General features: G+C 48.3%; 1 protein-coding gene across 1 annotated transcript; it reads left to right on the top strand.

The window, feature by feature from the left end:
* Positions 1–381: 381 nt before the first annotated feature.
* SLC35E1 (solute carrier family 35 member E1) lies at positions 382–14,334 on the top strand. The gene is given in 7 exon segments (XM_045551953.1): positions 382–733; positions 1,052–1,122; positions 3,246–3,383; positions 4,438–4,563; positions 12,243–12,488; positions 12,955–13,084; positions 13,087–14,334. Coding segments are annotated over 6 exon segments (777 nt in total). The 5' UTR covers positions 382–733; positions 1,052–1,062; the 3' UTR covers positions 13,164–14,334.
* Positions 14,335–18,783: the final 4,449 nt, after the last annotated feature.

The raw sequence follows: 18,783 nt of genomic DNA, 5'->3' as shown, positions 1-18,783 counted from the left end.
TCGCCAGCCCATCCGCTCCTGCTCTGGCGCCCGGGCCCCGTGACAGCTAACGTCTCTGGTAGCACAGCAGGGATCCAGGTCCCCGTCCCCTCCTCCCGCTTCCGGCCTCGGCCCCGCCTCCGCCGGAAGCACATCCGACGGCGGGCGGGGCCTGCACGCGAAACGTGAGGTCTGGCGCGTCAGCCGGCGCGCGGGAATGACGCGCAGAGGTGGCGGCCAATAGGGAATGGCGTTATCCGGCGCGCCTGCCCCCGCCCAGCCCCGCCCCGGCCCGTCGGGCGGGAGGGAAGGGGTGGGCCGCTGGGCAGGATGGCGGTGGCGTCTTCGGCGGCGGTGGGCTTGGGCACCGGCGCGGGGCGCTCGGGCGCAGCAGGCGGCGGGGCGCGCGAGGGCGCGCGGGTGGCGGCGCTGTGCTTGCTGTGGTACGCGCTGAGCGCGGGCGGCAATGTGGTCAACAAAGTGATCCTGAGCGCCTTCCCGTTCCCCGTGACCGTGTCGCTGTGCCACATCCTGGCGCTGTGCGCGGGGCTCCCGCCGCTGCTGCGCGCCTGGCGCGTGCCCCCAGCGCCGCCCGTCTCGGGCGCGGGGCCCAGCCCGCATCAGTCGCCCGGCCCGCTGCTGCCGCCGCGCTTCTACCCGCGCTACGTGCTGCCGCTCGCCTTCGGCAAGTACTTCGCGTCCGTGTCTGCGCACGTCAGCATCTGGAAGGTGCCCGTGTCCTACGCGCACACCGGTGGGTGCGGCGCCCAGCCTGGGGGGCAGCGGCCGGGGCGTGCCACCCGGGGCTTGGGCACATGGGTAGGAGTTCGCCGGCCAGGGAGCGTCCCACCGGGCTGAGAAGTCGGCAGAGGGCCCGCCAAGGCTTTTGGTAGGGGAGGGACACGCACAAGGTTCTTAGGGAGGAAGGAGCTGAGAAGGGAGCTGGGAGCTGGGAGCTGAGCCGGGCAGACCACAGCTGTTGGGGTGGAACCCCACTGTGGAGGTGGAATAGGCTCCCTGGGTGGACCCCGGGACTCCGGCAGCCCCCTGAGTGCCCTTCCTCTCTTTGCAGTCAAGGCCACCATGCCTATCTGGGTGGTCCTCCTGTCCCGGATCATCATGAAGGAGAAGCAAAGCACCAAGGTAACCCCAGGCCGGGGTTCTGGACAGATGGGGATCGGCGGTTGCCCAACTGGTGACGTGGTACAGGGTGCTGGTCTTCAGGCTGTCAGGCTGTTTGTCAAATAAGGAAGTCAGTGTAGAGGCCTCCAAAGGCCTTCTTACTGCCAGTGCTCTAGAATCACCCTGCCGGCAGTAATATGTGGAGTATGTGTCCTTCTGTGATCTCTACTCTGTCGTCTTAAGAACACTGTTGTCCCTCAGGTTCAATTTTCCTCCCTGTTTTGATTCCCTACCCAGGGTTGCTGGTAGGTGATGGCTTGGCCACATCTTGGCAAGGCAGCCCCTGCGTGCCCCTCCAGTGGAACCAGGGATGGAACAGAAGTCTAAAACAGACAGGTTTTCACTTCTTTATAAGAGGGAGTGGTCAGGGGATTTCTGGGACCAGAAATCCATGCTGAATCAAAGTTTGATTTGGGTAAAATCCAGCGAAGTCTTAGAAATTAAAACAGCCAGGAATTGTGATTGGGAATGGAAGTGAAAGCAGCACGCACAGCCAATGGCTGCATAGGACGATGCGTTTGGCAGAGTCCAGGGTCTGTTCAGGATGCCAAGCCAGGGCATTTCCTGCCTTGGGGCAAGACAAGCCATGGCTTTAGCCAGAGGCAGCCTTGCCCCGTGTCCTTAAGTGGAAGTCGGACTCTTGTTGTCCCAGCTGGAATCCATTTCTTGCCGGACACGGCACTTGTTTTCCAAGTGGTTGGTTTCTGGCATCTTGTATTTTATATAACTCAGAGCAGCAGTGCCCTGGATCGGCTTATAGAAATTGGCCCACTTCAGGCTGATTTTATTTTTTTATTCCAGCCTATCTGTACCCCAGCAAGACCTGCCTGTGTTCTGGGGCCAGCCCCGCCAGGGTGACGTCAGGGTGTGACTTGCCTCCTGGGGGTCGGAGTTGCCTGGGAGGTGTGCAGCTGCATCGCCTGATATCACTTCGTGTTTATCAGGTTTCCCCGTTGTACAGGACATTGTACCCAGCTTGGGCAAGGAGCCGGAAACTTCACACAGTGAGAAACGACTGGGGATTGGCCCTCTGAGGCAGACAAACTAATGATAATGACGTGATAACTTCGTAGGGACCGACTCTGCCAGCCAGATAAGGCAGGTAGTCATCGTTCCTGATCTCAGGAGAAGAAACAGGACTTCAGAGGAGAGAGATGCGTGTCTGAGGGCCACTGCCAGTAGTGGGGGAGCTGGAATTCAGGTCCCCCAGGCCACAGCCCTTGTCCTGCCCTCCCGGCGGCATCACCATCGCCTCCTAAGGAAGGGTGTTCCACTTTGCCTTAAGAGTATTCTTTGTAGGACAAGGTTGATCTGGGAGTCAGAAGCACTAGACATAAAGAATGGATCCCAGTGGGTCCTGGAAGTTGGGAGCCACTTAGCTACCAGGCCCTGGCACACTGGACCTTCTGGAAGGCCTCCTGTCATTCAGCCAGCAGGTATTGAGTACCTACTATGTGCCAGGCACCCGGATAGAGCAGCAAACAAGAACCTATGCTAGAATTGTGTCCAGTCTAACAGGGACCAGATGATTGAAAGGACAGTTAGCGGGGGTGCTGAGCGCTCTGCTGGGGAAGCCCAGGCAGCAGCTGGTGGCGGGGGAACACACAGCACAGGAACCTAGAGGGTAGAGCTGGGTGGCCTGAGACCTGAGGGGAAATGTTGCCAGTGGGAGGAGGCATCCATTAGTTGTCCTTGCCAGGAGTAACCAAGCTGGAGGAGCCCGAAATAAGAGGGAACAAGGGATCCTCTCAGAGGATCAAGGTTGCAAATGCTGGTGTGTTGGTGGCAGCTGAAAAGATCCATAAGGTTAGGAGCAGCCTGGGTCTGTGCCCCTGGGCAGAGGCTCTTACTGGGGGTGATAGTTTAGGGGTAGGGCTGCCCGCAAACACACAAGCCCTGCCCCCAGGTGGTCTGATAACCATCTGCCTCCAGCCACCCACTAGAGCATCACTGGCATTCCAAAGGGGTAGGTGGTATCCCTTTGGTGAGTGAGGAGAGAGCAGGGGAGGCTTTCATCTGGGCATCTGTGGTGGGTGGCCCAGCTCCAAGCTGCCCTATCAGCCCCTCCTGCTGTCCTCCCACAGGTGTACTTGTCACTCATCCCCATCATCAGTGGTGTCCTGCTGGCCACTGTGACCGAGTTGTCTTTCGACATGTGGGGGCTTGTCAGCGCCCTCGCTGCCACACTGTGCTTCTCCCTTCAGAACATATTCTCCAAAAAGGTATTCGGGCATCATCACGGATATGCATGGTGTCTCAGGGGTGCGCGGGTGGCAGACTGGTGGCATTTGAGATGTCAGCCGAGTGGTGATTTCTTGAAGTGTGGGAACAAAAAAATCCTTACTGCCATTCTGCTGATCTTCTGTTTGCTGCTTTGCTTTTTAAATAGTTTATGTTTTTCTATTATAAAATTAACACATGCTTCATGTGAAAAAATAGAGAAAAGCCCAATAAAAAAAAACTTTTTTTTTTTTAACTTACTGAGTATCTACTATATGCCAGGCACTGTGATGGGTGCTCAAGAGGAAGAATCAAAAGAGACCTGTCCCCTGCCTAGGGATTTCCACTCTACTGAGTCAGATCATAGTGCAGTCTTCTAAAGATAGCTACTATTGATGTGACGTTTCTTCTGCATGTTTCTTAGATTTACAGTATTATAGATGCATTAGAAATTCTGCTTCCCTCATTTGCTATTTTATCATAGCATTTTCCCATATCATTAACAGTTATTGCTATTAACTGCCACAACAATCACATGGTTTTCAGGTATCACGGTTAACATTGTCAGGTTCCCTATTGGAAATACAGTTTATTTCCATCTTTTCATTGTCATGTAGAAATGATCTTTGTGCTTGATGTTTTCCCGTCTCTCGGGTTATTTTCTTATGGTAGGTTTATAGTTCTCAGGTCAGAGGGTATGAGACATTTATGGCTCTGGTTATAGTTTGCCTGGTTGTATTCTGGAAAGGCTATGCCAATTTAGACTTAAACAAGAGATTTCAGAGTGCCTGTTTCACTGCATCTTCACCAGCATTGAGTGTTACTGTTTGTTTGTTTTTTCTTTCTTTCTTTCTGTTCTTGGTCCTTTATACATGGAACATGGTGCTTGTTTTGGGCATGTGCTGTGTATCTCATCACAGATGCGCTTGCAGGCTTGGTGTTCAAGGTCAGATATAGGGGTGAATGTATAGTCACTGCGCTTGGGGCCTGAGTCGCTGGAGCCCTTCTTGCCACATATAGTTTCCATCAGCCTTTAAAGTGGCTTTCTGTTTTCAGGTGTTGAGAGATTCACGGATCCACCATCTCCGGCTGCTGAACATCTTGGGCTGCCACGCTGTCTTCTTCATGATCCCCACCTGGGTCCTGGTAGACCTCTCGGCTTTCCTGGTCAGCAGCGACTTGGTGAGTTGGCTAGTGCTGAGAACTTGCCCTTTTCCTAGACAAGTTCCAAAATAGGTGCTTTGTTGGGGAGCTACGGCTCCATGTTGACTTTGGGGTGTTTCCTGGCATCTGCCCTTTCGACACTCGGCTGTTTGTGATGACTCACGTTGCCTACAGTCGAGGAGGAAGTGGGCTTCCTTTATGTTTCTGTCTCTAGCCTGCTTGATTCCAGCTGCTGATAGCAGCTGCATTTATGCCAATAGCATCAAAGAAGAAAAAAATGCCAACATAGGTGACTCTTTCCTGTCCTGAAAGTCCAGTTCAGAGCTCACTTTGACTTTTTAAAACTGTGCACAGCTCAATTTCTTCCCAGGCCATATTTCCGTTTACTCCAAATGGAATCTTCCCACCACCTATAGGGTCAGCCTCCAGAGGATGTGTTAGAAACTAACACAGAAAGGCCAGGCAAGGTGGCTCACGACTGTAATCCTAGTGCTTCTGGAGGCTGAGGCAGGAGGATCGCTTAATCCCAGGAGTTTGAGACCAGCCTGGGCAAGAGGGAGACCCTATCTCTACAAAAAATAGAAAAATTAGCCAAGCGTGGTGGTGCATACCTATATAGTCCCAGCTACTCAGGAGGCTGAGACAGGAGGATCACTGGAGCCCAGGAGTTGGAGGCTACTGTGAGCTATGATGATTCCACTGCTCTCAAGCCTGGGCAACAGAGTAGGACCCTGTCTCAAAAAGAAAGAAAGAAACCAACAGGTAAGTATAAAGAGACCGGTGTGATTCTTCCAGACATAGTTAGAAAGGAAGAGTAAATGTTTACTGAGGATTTAATGTGGTCTAGCTGGATTGGTGACATTTCTTGTCTTTAATCCTTAGCACCACCTGTTGTAGTGGATATTGCCTCCATTTTACAGATGAGTAAACTCAGTTTTCTAACTTTGCTTCCACATTGATGAGCTGTAATTTCTCTCCTGGTCTCATCATCAACCAGGACTCGTTTGTTACCTTGAACTCCTGTATAAGAAAGGTGGTTCGGCTGGGCATGGTGGCTCACTCCTGTAATCCCAGCACTTTGGGAGGCTGAGGCAGGAGGATCACCAGAGGCCACGAGTTTGAGACCAGCCTGGGCAACATATCAAGATCCCTGTTTCTACAAAAAAATTTAAAAATTAGCCAGGCATGGTGGCGCATGCCTGTAGTCCCAGCTACTCAGGAGGCTGAGGCACGAGGATCGCTTGAGCCCAGGAGTGCAAGGATACAGTGAGCCAGTGAGCTATGATTGTGCCATTGCACTCCAGCCTGGGCAACAGAGCGAGACCCTGTCTCTGAAAAAAGAGAGAGAGAGAGAGAAAAGAGGGGGAAAAAATTAAAAGGGAGAATTTAATGCTTAACCTTCCGTTTTAATTACCAGTTTTCAGAGGAAAGTGTTAGAGCCTATTTCAAATGTTGACCAGGGAATTCAGGGTTTTTTTCCTTTTGGGGGGTGGGAGAGGGATTCTCTTATTTTTTTTCCAATATGGACTTTGTGTGTTTGTCAGTGACACGAATTATTCTTTTTCCTATTTAAATTGTCCTGTCTTAGTCAGTGGAACCCTTCCAATTGGCTCCCTGCCTTCCAGCAGCGCGGGGAGCTTTTGACTCGATGGAATGTCCTCCCCCACCTAATGTACTTCCCATCCCTGACCTGCAATCAGCCGCTGCTTGGGAACCAGGGTTGCTGTTAGTTGAGAATGATGTTTATAGGCACAATCCAGGAGCTATGTGTGCTTTTCTTTTTGCGTTTTTCATTTGTATATACGAGTGGGGGACAAGTGCAGCTTTGCTGCATCAATACGTCACATTGTGTGAAGTCAGGGCTTTCGGTGCATCCCCCCATGTGTGCTCGTTGCTGCGAGGTTATTGCTTCTAGGCCTTTGCAGTGAAAAACTAGGAATTCAGTACTTGGGGAGGTGGCAGAGAGTTCAAAGGCATTAGTTCCAATTCCAATTTAACATTCCAGGATTTTTACTGCTTTGATTTTTTTTTTTTTTCAATTTACATCTCATTTTCGGTGTGCTTGGTTCCTCTCTCACTTGCTTATTCTAGCCCAGTTACTCGTTTACATTATTCCACTGAACACTCATAAAATTGCTTCAAAGTGAGAATCCCCAGCCGCAGCCAGAGCACTGAGAGAAGCTGGAGACTTCCGTGCAGCTCCGTTTGTCCTTAGAACATGTTCCATTAAAGATGTGCAATCGGAATACTGTGTTCTGAGATCACTTGGAATGATTGTGTTCCCAGTGTGCCCGGGTCACCAACTTGTTATGCACTTGGGTTCATCTGCTTCTTTTGTTTTCAATTTTTAGCAATTGACTTTCCCCCCACACACTGAATATATAAAGCTTTTGTAGTTCCAAAGCAAAACTGTATAAGAAGGTTTTTTCAAAGAAATCTGGCCTCACTCCCTGCCTTCACTCTGTCCTCCCTTCCCCCATAGGTGACAATCTTTATGCTCCTGGTTTACTCTTTACATGTTTTTTTTGTAAATAAAGCAAATTTGCTTATATATTCATACCCTCCTTCCTTCTTACACAAAAAGCAACCTTTTTAGATAAAGAGTGCTCTGTATCGGCAGGTTCTACGTCTACGATTCAACCAACCTTGAATCAGAAATTTTCAGGGGGAAAAAAAATGTAACAATACAACAATAAAAAAAAATAAGTTGTCAAATAGCTGGGCTACAAAAAAATAATAATAAATAAAAAAGATAAGTAAAAAAAAAAGCTCAATAGAATATAACAAGCATTTACATCAGGCATTTGAGCATCGTAGATTTGGGTATCCACAGGGCGTCTTGGAACAAACCTCCCTCGGATACTAAGGGCAGCTGTACTACTGTGCACCTCGCTCTTTTCACTCAGTAGGTCCTGGAGATCTCTTCATGTCGAAGGATAAGTTCTTTCTCTTTTGTTTTGTGGACTGTGTCTTATTGCCAATGGGTTTGCTGCTGGTTCTCATCGTGTTCTGTGTTAACAACTCATTGGTGCTTATATGTGTAGCCACATAGATGTGAACATGAACATGTAGGCTTTTGCTGTGGGCCCTTGTCTTTGGTTTTTCTTGTATTTAGGACTTTTTTTTTTTTTAGTTCTAGTGATTATCTTTTTTTGCTATGCCTACAGTAACTTCTTTTTTAGTTGAGGCTACATATATTTCTTTTTGTAAATATGAGTGGGCCCTTGTATGTTTCAACAGCAGCCCTAGGAACACACAGTATTCAACGATGTTGCAGCCTCAAGGTGTGGTTCCCACGTATCTGGGCTCCTCCCCTTTGTCCAACGTCTGCCACCTAGACATACGGAGGCGGCAGGTTGGTTAGTGCTCCAGAATGGAAGAACATCAGCTGGTGTCTGGTGCTCACCACCTTACCAAGAATCGAAAGCTGGAGCAGATGATTCCCAGAGATGCCTGGCCCAGTGCAAGCCAGGCAGGGATTGCCGGATTCTGGGGTGGGCATCCAGTTTTAAAATTTGAACAGAATGCACAAAACAGCTACTTGAGAACTGAAAAGTAAACGGTAGCAGGCAGATGGAAGGGGAAGACCAGAATTCTGGATAAGTGCCTCTGAGCCAGTGGTGAGTTTGCTATTCTTCCTGTAATCTAGCCCAGGCTTGAGGCAGCCCAAAATGTGGAAGTGGGTACTGAGTGAGGACAGAGAAGCCCTCTGTGTGGAGCTTGGACCGTGGGAAAGGGGATCCCTGGGCCTCAGAGAGAGGGGGAGAAATCCCCTGCTGGGATTCCTCTGTTTTCTGTTTTTCCTTCATTCATTTTGTCCCAGGCCCCCGACAGTCCCATTGTGCCAGTGGCAACAAAGGCCCACAGGCACCTAAAACCCTGGGAGAGGGGAACCTTCCTCTGCAGGCAGAGGAAATATGGTCCTAGGAGGAAGGGATTAGCCCCATTGTCTTTTTCCCCCCTCTTTATGCTCTCACTGCTTGTCCCCCAGATGGGAGTGAAGTCACAGGAAGGACGTGGCATAGTGCAGTAGTTAAGCCCCAGCTTTCTGACTGGAGGACTGAAAAGGGGGAGCCCTAGGAAATTGGAAAGTATCAGGAGATTGTGGAGAGGGAGGAACTCGGGAAAATGACCTCATCAAGCAGTTAATGGAATCCTGGGCTCCACCCTGAGTTGTGCTACATGAGGATCAGATCCCAAATGGCAGACCAAAGACTTTGAAAACTGAGGGCAGGACAGATTACTGTCCAGGTTTGAGACTGACCATGCGGTAGAGCACTCAGGATGGAGCCAAATGCCACTCCACAGACTTTGAAAACAGAACTGACGTTGGAACCACAACCTACAGAAGGCTGGTCAGGCTTGTAGTTAGTGTCAGTTGCCTGTTAAAACAAAATAACATTCTTAATAGGATTTAAATAAGACCCAGTATCCTATAACATGCCAGATGTTCAAGATGCAATCCAAAATTAATTTGCATATGAAGAACCACGAAAATTCAAGGTTGTGTGGGCAAAGAATCAGTGGATGCCAACAGTGAGAAGAAAGATGTTAGCATTAGTAGACAAAGAATTTAAAGCAATGATTATAATCATGTTCCAAGAAGCAAGGGCAAACACTCTTGAAACAAATGGGAAGAAACAGAAGATATTAGAGCCAAATAGAAAAAAGCAATAACTTAAAGACTCATTGCATGGACTCATTAGCAGAATAGAGGTAACAGAGGAAGTAGTCAATAGAAAATAGATCAATAGAAATTACTAAGTTTGAACAACAGAGAGAAAAGGTTAAGAGATATAGAACAGATGAGACCAGCCTAGGCAACATAGCAAGACCTTGTCTCTACAAAAAAATTTTTTTTAAAGATTAGACAGGTGAGATGGCACACACCTGTAATCCCAGCTACTTGGGAGGCAGAGGTGGGAGGATCCGTTGAGCCCAGGAGTTCCAGGCTGCAGTGAGCTATGATCGCACCACTGCACTCCAGCCTGGGCCACACAGAGTGAGACTGTCTCTAAAAAAATACACAGACACATAGATTGAGTAGGTAACAGAGCCCTAGGGAGAATACCAAAATGGGCCAACATTTGTAAAATTCAAATCCCCAAAGGAGAGAAGAAAGTTTGGTACAGAAGAAACATTTATGAAAAACTAATGTCTGAAAACTTCCCAAATTTGGCAAAAGACATATAACACCTACGGATTCAAGAAGCTTAGTGAGCTCCAAACTGCTAAAAACTAAAAACAAAAATTCCTGAAAGCAGCCAGAGAAAAATGATGCATTACTTAAAGTGCTAAAACTGAAGAATTGTCAACCCATAATTACTAGATCCAGTATATATAGAATCTCTGTGGTCAGCAGAACTATAGAAAGTCAGCAGGGATAAACAGGGCTGAACACCACCATCAACCAACTGGATGTCTTGCTGACATTTATAGAGCACTAAACAATAGCAGGACAGACATTCTTTTCAAGTACACATGGAACATTAGCTAAGATAGACTATATTCTGTGTCATAAAACAAACCTTAGCAAATTGAAAAGGCTTGAAATTATGTAACATATATTCTCTGACCATAATGGAATTGGAAGTCACTAACAGGTAACAGGAAAATCTCCGAACATTTGGACATTAAACAGCACATTTCTAAATAATCCATGGGCCAGAGAGGAAAACAGGAGAAAAATCTTCATGACTTGGTGGTATTTGTTCTTAGACATTACACCAAAAGCAAAGTCCATAAAAAAAAAATGTATAGATGGGCCTTCATCCAAATTAAAAACTTACTCTGTGAAGACACTTAAGTGTTTGAAAAGACAAGCTATAGACTGGGAGAAAATATTCGCAAATGACATGTCCACCCAGAGGACTTGTGTTAAACATACATAAAGGACTCTCAAAACTCCATAATAATAACCCAATTAAAAAACTAAAGGCCGGGCATGGTGGCTCACACCTACAATCCTAGCACTCTAGGAGGCCGAAGCAGGAGGTTTGCTTGAGCTCAGGAGTTTGAGACCAGCCTGAGCAAGAGCAAGACCCATCTCTACTAAAAATAGAAAAATTAGCCAGATGTGATGGTGCTCACCTATAGTCTCAAGCTACTCGGGAGGCTGAGGCAAGAGGATTGCTTGAGCCCAGGAGTTTGAGGTTGCTCTGAGCTACAATGATGCCATTGCACTCTAGCCCGGGGGACAGAGCAAGACTCTGTCTCAAAATAAAAAATAGGAAGTCTGTCTCAGAAGGTCTCATGCCATGCTATTCCACTTATGGACAATCTCCAAAGACAGACTTACTGTGACGGAGAACATAAACAGTTATCACCTTTAGGGGGAGGGGTTAGTACAAAGGAGAAGCCCAGGGGAGTGTTTTGTCATCGTGGGTCCCTGTTGCGGTGGTGGTCACATGAGTCAACACATGTTAAAATGCTGCTTGAAGCTGGGCACTTTGAGGAAGAAACAGTCAATTTTATTGTGTGTCTGTTTTTTTTTTTTTTTTTTTAATTTAAAGCCAGATTGGCTGGATTCCTTTCCCAGAAGACAGATGTCTGTGCAAGCTGAAAGAAAACAGCTTGGAAGTCGCTATCAGTCACCCCAGGGAGGGAGTCCTGGGCAAGCAGCCCGGCTGGCCCCAAAAGCATCCTAGTGGGCTCCAGTGCCTTACAGGGGCTGTTTGACTCCAGTGAGGTATCTAGCACAGGCGAATGGACTTGGATTTGGGGGTTTAGATCTTGATTTGGTTGACTTTGAGAAAGTCACCTAAGTGTGTCTTCTCACCTTTGAGAGGACTATGTGATCTTTCCATCTCAGGGGTTGTGGACATGGAATCAGGCGGCCATCCTATGGCAACTCCCATCCTGGCAGGGCCATTAGTCACCATCATCCTCAGGGGAGCCAGCTGTGGCCTGGGAATTGGCCACAGAGAGCAGGAGCCACTGAGATGCTGGGACTTTGCTTGCTGGACCCGGCCACTCTGGGTTCTGCCCTGGAACCACAGGGACGTCCCAGGACTCCTGCCTGGGTCACAGACACTGGGGAGACTGGCAGCCCTGCCTGTGGCAGCCTCTTGGTTTTCCGACGGGGTGAGATTGAGCAGGGGGCATGGAGGCCTGTGAGCCAGACCATGTGCCTCCCATTGCTCAGCCCTGAATAGATGCCCATCAGTACTCAACAGCTGGACTGATTCAGGGCGGCACCTACCTGGTTCCCATCTGTCTGCCTGTCCTAGGACCAGCCCAGGCTCTTTGGGGGGGGTCCTGTGGTTAATCAGAGGAGCCTCATGTTACTGGAGTCTTCATACCCTTAGGGGCCACTTTCCTGGGACCTCCCATCCTCAGGAATGCACGTGTCCGGCAGGCAGACCCTTGCTCTGCCAACCCCAGAGCTCTTGGCTGCTCACTGTCCAGGCGCGAGGGACGGCTTTGGCTCACGCCTTGCTCTGTGCCCTGTGGGCACCTGGCTTCACCTCTCTGAGCCTCCACTTCTTCGGCAGGAGATGGTGGGTGATTATTGTGCTGTGCGATGTCATGAGGGTCAGAAGTCATACACACGACAATACCCTGGGCTTGCTGCCTGCTGACTGTGGGGCCCCAGTGAGCCCCTGCATCCCCTCCCTGACTCCTGCCAGGTGGAGAGAGGGAGGGGACCTCCTCTTGCCGTCCACTGAGGTGCTATCCTTGCTTCCCGGTGTCTGCAGACCTACATCTCCCAGTGGCCCTGGACACTCCTACTCCTGGCTGTCAGCGGCTTCTGTAACTTTGCCCAGAATGTCATCGCCTTCAGCATCCTCAACCTCATCAGCCCCCTCAGCTACTCGGTCGCCAATGCCACCAAGAGAATCATGGTCATCACAGTGTCCCTGATCATGCTGCGCAACCCAGTCACCAGCACCAACGTCCTGGGCATGATGACGGCCATCCTGGGGGTCTTCCTGTACAACAAGGTGAGCCTGGGGTGGGGGGCGGTGGGGGTGTCCCTTCAGTACCTGGGGAGTTGGGAAAGGAAGGGGCCCCCTGGGAGCTAGAGGGGGTGCTCTAGTTCCCAGCTTTGCCACTGACTAGTTAGGCATGGCTCACGTTGCCCTGGCCGTCTTTTCCTGTGTGGACAGCCTTGCATCACTCCAGCTGTGCCCTTGGGCCTGCCGAGGCTCTGCTGCGATTTCTCTCCCTCCTCGAGAAGGGTCTGTGTGGTCTAGTGTTAAGTATGTGGGATCCGACAGGGAGGACATGCCTTCCACATCCACCCATACCGCGTGGTCTGGTCCATTAACACCTGCCCGTGCTGCCTGAGCCCTGTCACTTGTGTTGGCCTCGGAGCCTATTTGGCTTTGAATCGTGACCTCCCCCTTGTCCTCCGGGTGTGTCTAGGCAAATGAGCCCGACTGTTTCGTTGCTCTCTTTCCTGTACAGACCAAGTACGATGCAAACCAGCAAGCCAGGAAGCACCTCCTCCCAGTCACGGCGGCAGACCTGAGCAGCAAGGAGCGTCACCGGAGCCCCCTGGAGAAGCCCCACAATGGCCTCCTCTTCCCTCAGCACGGCCACAGCAACACCTCAACAGATCACTTCCAGTACAGCCGGCAGAGCTACCCAAACTCCCACAGTTTGAACCGTTATGATGTGTAGAGCCCAGAGGACAGGATGAGGATGTTCTGCCCTGCGACTCCTTCCCCCACCCCCAGCAGCATCAGGAACTTCTGACAACAAGTGAATGTACAACCTAGCGGAGGGCATGGTGTGGAACTTCCTAGCATCAGAAGACCCTGGGCTTCCCTGCCCACTGGGAGCAGCAGGAAGTCATGCCTCCAGTGGGGACAGCCGCAGGCTCTGGGCAGAGGCAAATCTAAACGGAGACCGGCATTTTATGCTCTTTCTTCCTGGAGTCTGTCACCTGAGGGCTGTGTCCCTGCAGAGATCTTGGCCAAGTTGTACATTTCAGTGTGGAATTACTCCCCAAGCAGCGTATTTCGGAGCTCTTGTTCTGCCGTACAGATGACATTTCGGGCCCTGCTGGGAAAGGTGGGATCGCTGTGGAAGTGACCATGGAGCTGGCAAGAGGTGGTTTCTGGGGGTGGGGAGCGGGGTCCTTTAACTCCACGACTCAGATGCACGTGACACAGGTGTTGAGTGGACAAGGAGCCTATTCATTCGAAACATCTGTAGCATCAGAGACTGACCGGCTTCCGAGTCATCCCCATGGCCGTTTGCAATTCCTGGCAGACGTTCCAAAGTGCAAAAGCTGTTGCAATTAGCATCCAATTTCCTAGAGCTGATTCTTTAACCTGCAAGTGAGAGCTGGCGTCCACCCAGACCCAGAGGGAAGGGAAACTGCTCCCTCTCCTCTGCCCTTTTCCTCCCTTGCCAGAGCAGAGCACTTCTAGGGTAGGAAGAAGAATCGATCTTTAAGAAATCATGTTCAATATTTCAAGCTCTACTTATGTAGCACTTGTTTTTGCAGATAAGTCTTCACTGATTCTCGATGACTGGGTAGGATGTTTGATAGGGAGATCTTGATTTTATGATGATGATGCATTTTTCTAAGAAATATTTTGTAGTTGTGTGTTTGCATTTATGTCTTGATCCCCATGAGGGAATGACATGTTAGGACTGGCTTATGGGTCAAAAGCAGTTTTGTTTCTAAATGTTTAAAAACATGAAAGGTTCCTACTCATGATGCCTGTCTGACAAATTTTGGTATTTAGTAGGAAGCAATGAAGTGGGGTTTTTTTGTTTTGTTTTGTGTTTTAGAGGTAGGGTCTTGCTATGTTGCCCAGGCTGGAGTGCAGTAGCACCATCATAGCTAACTGCAGCCTCAAACTCCTGTGCACTGTGTTGCCCACGCTGGTCTCAAACTCCTGGCCTCAAGCAGTCCTCCCACGTCAGCCTCCCACAGTGCTGGGATTACAGGTGTGAGCCACTGCACCTGGCCACAATGAAGTGTTTTGAACTCCTCTCTCAGTGACACAATTGCTGAAAATGGAATGAATCAAGAATATTAAGAATATTATCTTTTTTTTCCCCAAGAGACAAGGTCTCATTCTGCCATCCAGGCAGATCATAACCCACTCCTGGATGCTCAAGAGATCCTCATGCTCCAGCCTCCCTAGTAGCTAGAACTACAGGTGTGCACTACCACACCTTGCTAATTTAAACAATTTTTTGGTAAAGATGGGGTCTTGCTATGTTGCCCAGGCTGGTCTCAAACTCCTGGGCTCTAGCGATCCTCCACTATGGCCTCCCAAAGTGCTGGCATTATAGGCGTGGCCCAATTTTTTTTTTTTTTTTAATCAACAGAAGTGCTAGCCACTTACCTAAATATTTTGCAAGACAAGACCACAGTGTTTGGATTCCTTGACCTGTTTTTGTGTTTGTTAGGGTCTAACTCATGTCCTGGTTAAAAGGAGAAGGGGTGAGCACCAAGCTAGGATTTGGTTTGCCAAATCAGATTCTTTGATCAGAATAAGTTGGGGTTTTGGCAGAATCATATCAGGAAAATTATAGGACCCCAGTAGGTAACTGTGCGCCAAGGTCCAGGTTGTGGTCTCAGTATTTTCTGGCTTCATGAAAGGACTGTGCCTCACAGAGGGGACTGCTGTCTTGACTTATGGGGTCTTTGGGGATGGCTGCCTTCTTTCTAATGCACTGTGCTGGTCTCTCGCCAGTACTTGGGGAGAGTGAGCAGGAGATGGGACAGCGATTCGCCCTTTATCTCCTAGAAGGTGTTTTCCTGTTCAGAGAGGAAGTGAAGCAGCTCATGTTCGACTCCTTTTTCTTCTTCTTCTTCTTCTTCTTCTTTTTTTTTTTTTGCTTTTGATTGGACTTTTGTATTTAAGATGTTAAGTTTTGTCGGCTTATGAATGGGCTACTCCCGGAGAGGTCACTGGTTCCCTTACTTGCCTGTGAGTTTATGAACCACCAGCCTCAGGAGGGTCCTTGCTTGTTCGTCTGTTATGTGCTTGCTTTATAAATACCTTGGTCCCAAGTTTTGAGATCATTGCAGTGTAAAGTGGGAAGAGGCGATCCTGGCAGGTGTTATTCGTGAAAAGAACTTGCTGTGCACCTTCACCAGAAGCAGTAAGGTCTGCGGTTGAAACTTTCTCAATGAATGGGGATAATTTTGCACTGTGAAGATATTATAGTAGTTGTCTATATGATTATAGTACCTGATTCCTTGGACATACAGTTGAACTCCAAAATGAATTATGCCTCTATCCAGGTTTAATGACATTTCTGATGTTGCTGTAATTTGTAAATGAGTTTGTTTTCCTTTTCCAATGAAAGATCTGCTGGAGAGGGGAAATGACTGGTTTTATTATGGTTTATAAATTAATAAACGGGATGTTTAATTCTGTACATACACTGGAATGAATGAGACAATCATATTAGACCAAATCATGAGATCAGAAGACAAAGGTGTATTTTTGAGACTCGAGGGTTCAGAGTTGACAGCCTCTCAAAGGCTGGTTTTCCCAGCCCCTCGGTGCCCTGGCCCCGGGCCCCACTCCTGCGTTGCTGGCATTTGCAGCTATGTTCTTGCCTTCCTCACTGCTGGGGTTTGTGGTAGAGAATTTAGTTGACCCACCCATGGTGTGGTCTGGCCTGCAACACCAACTCTAACCCAACTCCTTCATTTTGCAGAAGGAGACATTGCGACTCAGAAGGCATTAAGTAGCATTTGTTCACTATTATGAGACTCGGTGTGGAATTTTTAAGCACTTTATTTTAAGTCATTCATTATAGAGAAAATGCAAACCCTATTACAAAGGAGACAAGCCAGATCTGTTCAAATGAAGATGCACTTGGGAGTTGGTGAATTTTGCTGTGTTTGGCCTACATCACACAATAGCAGGCCATCTATTACTGCCGGCACAGCCACACCTGAATACCTTAAGGTCTCACAGCCTGAAGGATGCAGAACATTAAATTATTAAAAGACCAGAATATTGTTAGACTTTTTTTTTTTCAATTATCACCTGTTTTCAAGACTTAAATGCTACAGACTGTTCTGTGGGAATGACACTGTGTATAGTCATTGATGGCATTTGCCAAAAATAAATAACAGTCTCCAGGGATTCAAGATGAGTCCCAATTGCCTAGTGAGGGACTCGTTTTGAGTCACCCTGTCTTCAATGTGCCCAGCAACAAAACGTAGAAGAGGCTTGGGAAGAACAAAGCAACTTGGCTGTCATGTGCGGGTGTACTGCAACCTTTTTTTATTCTTCTGAGCCAAAAGTTAGGACATGCGATTTAGTTTATGAAATAGAATAAAAACGGAATCAGAGTTAAACAGTTAATGACATGCCATTATTTAACAGAATAACAGGAAATCCAGGAATGCCGTGGCAGCTGTGCTCATGAAACTATTGTTGAGTAATAATAGCTAAGATTTGAGTACCCGCTACGTGCCCGATGCAGTGGTGAGCTTTTCACGCACAAGCCTTACAATACCTTTGCATGAGGCTTATTAGCCTTGTTTTACAGGTGGAATACAAGGCCCAAGGGCCAAGTGACTTGTCTGGGATCACACAGCCGCTTAAATCTGACTCCAAAGCCCATTTTCCCCCGTATTACTCAAACCATTCCCAGCAAAATTTCTTTCAAACACCGTTGGTGAAGGGTTTTTGCTAAAACAGTTGCCTGTGTCCTTTTAATTCATAATCCTTTTGGTTCAGCAGTTTACTAAGCACTTACTTTGTGCCAGGGGACAGGAAACAGGTATGTAAGCCTCCTACCTAGTTTAATTTATAGATGTGTGACTAAGTAGCACAGGCTGCCATGGTGGAGGTCTGTGAACAATGCTAAGGAAGCACAGAGCCGTGATTTGAGGGGCACGTGGGAATGTTTTATTTGACTCGCATTTGCAATTCCAGGGTGTCAGAACCCAAGAGGTGTGCAGAGTGGGCAATGGAAGCAGAGAAAGTTAAGCTTGGCCCATGCAACAGGCCTGGAACCCAGAAGTGTCTGTCTCTAAGCCCAGGGCCTTTCGCCCTGCATAGCAGCCATGACAGAGTCAGCTGAGTTTTCTTCCTCACCTTTGTCATGTACTCCTGAGAGTGAGTGTGACCAAAGGTGCAGCCTCTCACTGCAGGTCAGACCCTAAAGCCCTTACGTCTGGACTTAATGTGGCTTTGCAATCTGCAGTCTGTTTCTGCGATTACAACAGGGCCTCAAGGCTCTACCCTGGGATGGGGTCACCACTGTTTAGCAAGCTGTCAGTCAGGTCCTGTTCTGCTTAGAAATGGCCCTGTTGACACCCTAGCCAGACGCCAGAGTCCTGATTCCCCCTTAGGTAATGTCCTCTCCCAGAGACTGGAATACTGTTTGCCTTCCCTAGGCACCTCTTTGTGGCCCCAAGTTTGCTGGTGACATGTGGACAATCAGGCCCAAGGAGTGCTCCTTGCTCCAGGACAGAGGCCCTCTCCAATGTCCCCCAGACTCAGCCTCTCTCCCCAGGGCAGGACAGGACCATCTCTGTTCCCAAACCCTTCCTCCCATTGTGGCTTCAGCTAGCTTAGCACATGGGGATCAATAACTGCAAGGGGACACTTTGATTTTACTGAAGCTATCAGTCTGGCCTGTATTTCTTTAGTCACCCAGTACATTTTAAATAACTTATTGCCAATGTATTTTTTTAAGTATGAAACAGTTATTTTTTAAAAATTACCTATACTGTGCACGTCAAGACTGAGGTAGAGGCCTACACAAAGGGAACAACTTCCAAAATGTTGAGTGAGATACATAAACATGCTTGTGAATACATAGCTTATATCTGGAAAAACAGACAAGGAATTACACAACAGCATTTACGTCTGGAGAGGATACATGTTGTTTTCTCAAAATGGCATATTATTTTGTAACCAGCTCTTTGGGGGAAAAAAAAAGCTAATATGCCAAAAACATTTCCCCATATTATTAAATATTCTCCCTTGATTTTGTGTTTGTGTACATGGTACCCTAGTATTCTGTTAAGAGGGATGTACTATAATTAACTAATCCCCACTACTGGACGTTTAAGTAATTTGCCACTTTGCGTCTGCAGTGTGGAATCCAGCACACACTTCTGATTTAGGGTAAGCTCTTCAAAGCATGTATGCATGTGGCTTTACACTTCTTCCCACTTTCTTTCTTAGGTGGGTCCCTTCAGCAGGTTCATCTCACTCGGAGAGTGCACATTTTACTTGTTTTACTTAAAAGTCTTATAATTTCCAGGTTCTTGGAGAACATCTCTGCAGCGGCCTC

Source organism: Lemur catta, chromosome 1 (genome assembly GCF_020740605.2).
Source record: "Lemur catta isolate mLemCat1 chromosome 1, mLemCat1.pri, whole genome shotgun sequence".
Lineage (NCBI taxonomy): Eukaryota > Metazoa > Chordata > Mammalia > Primates > Lemuridae > Lemur > Lemur catta.
Note: the sequence above shows the minus strand (reverse complement) of the source record. Positions and strands in the feature narration are given on the sequence as shown.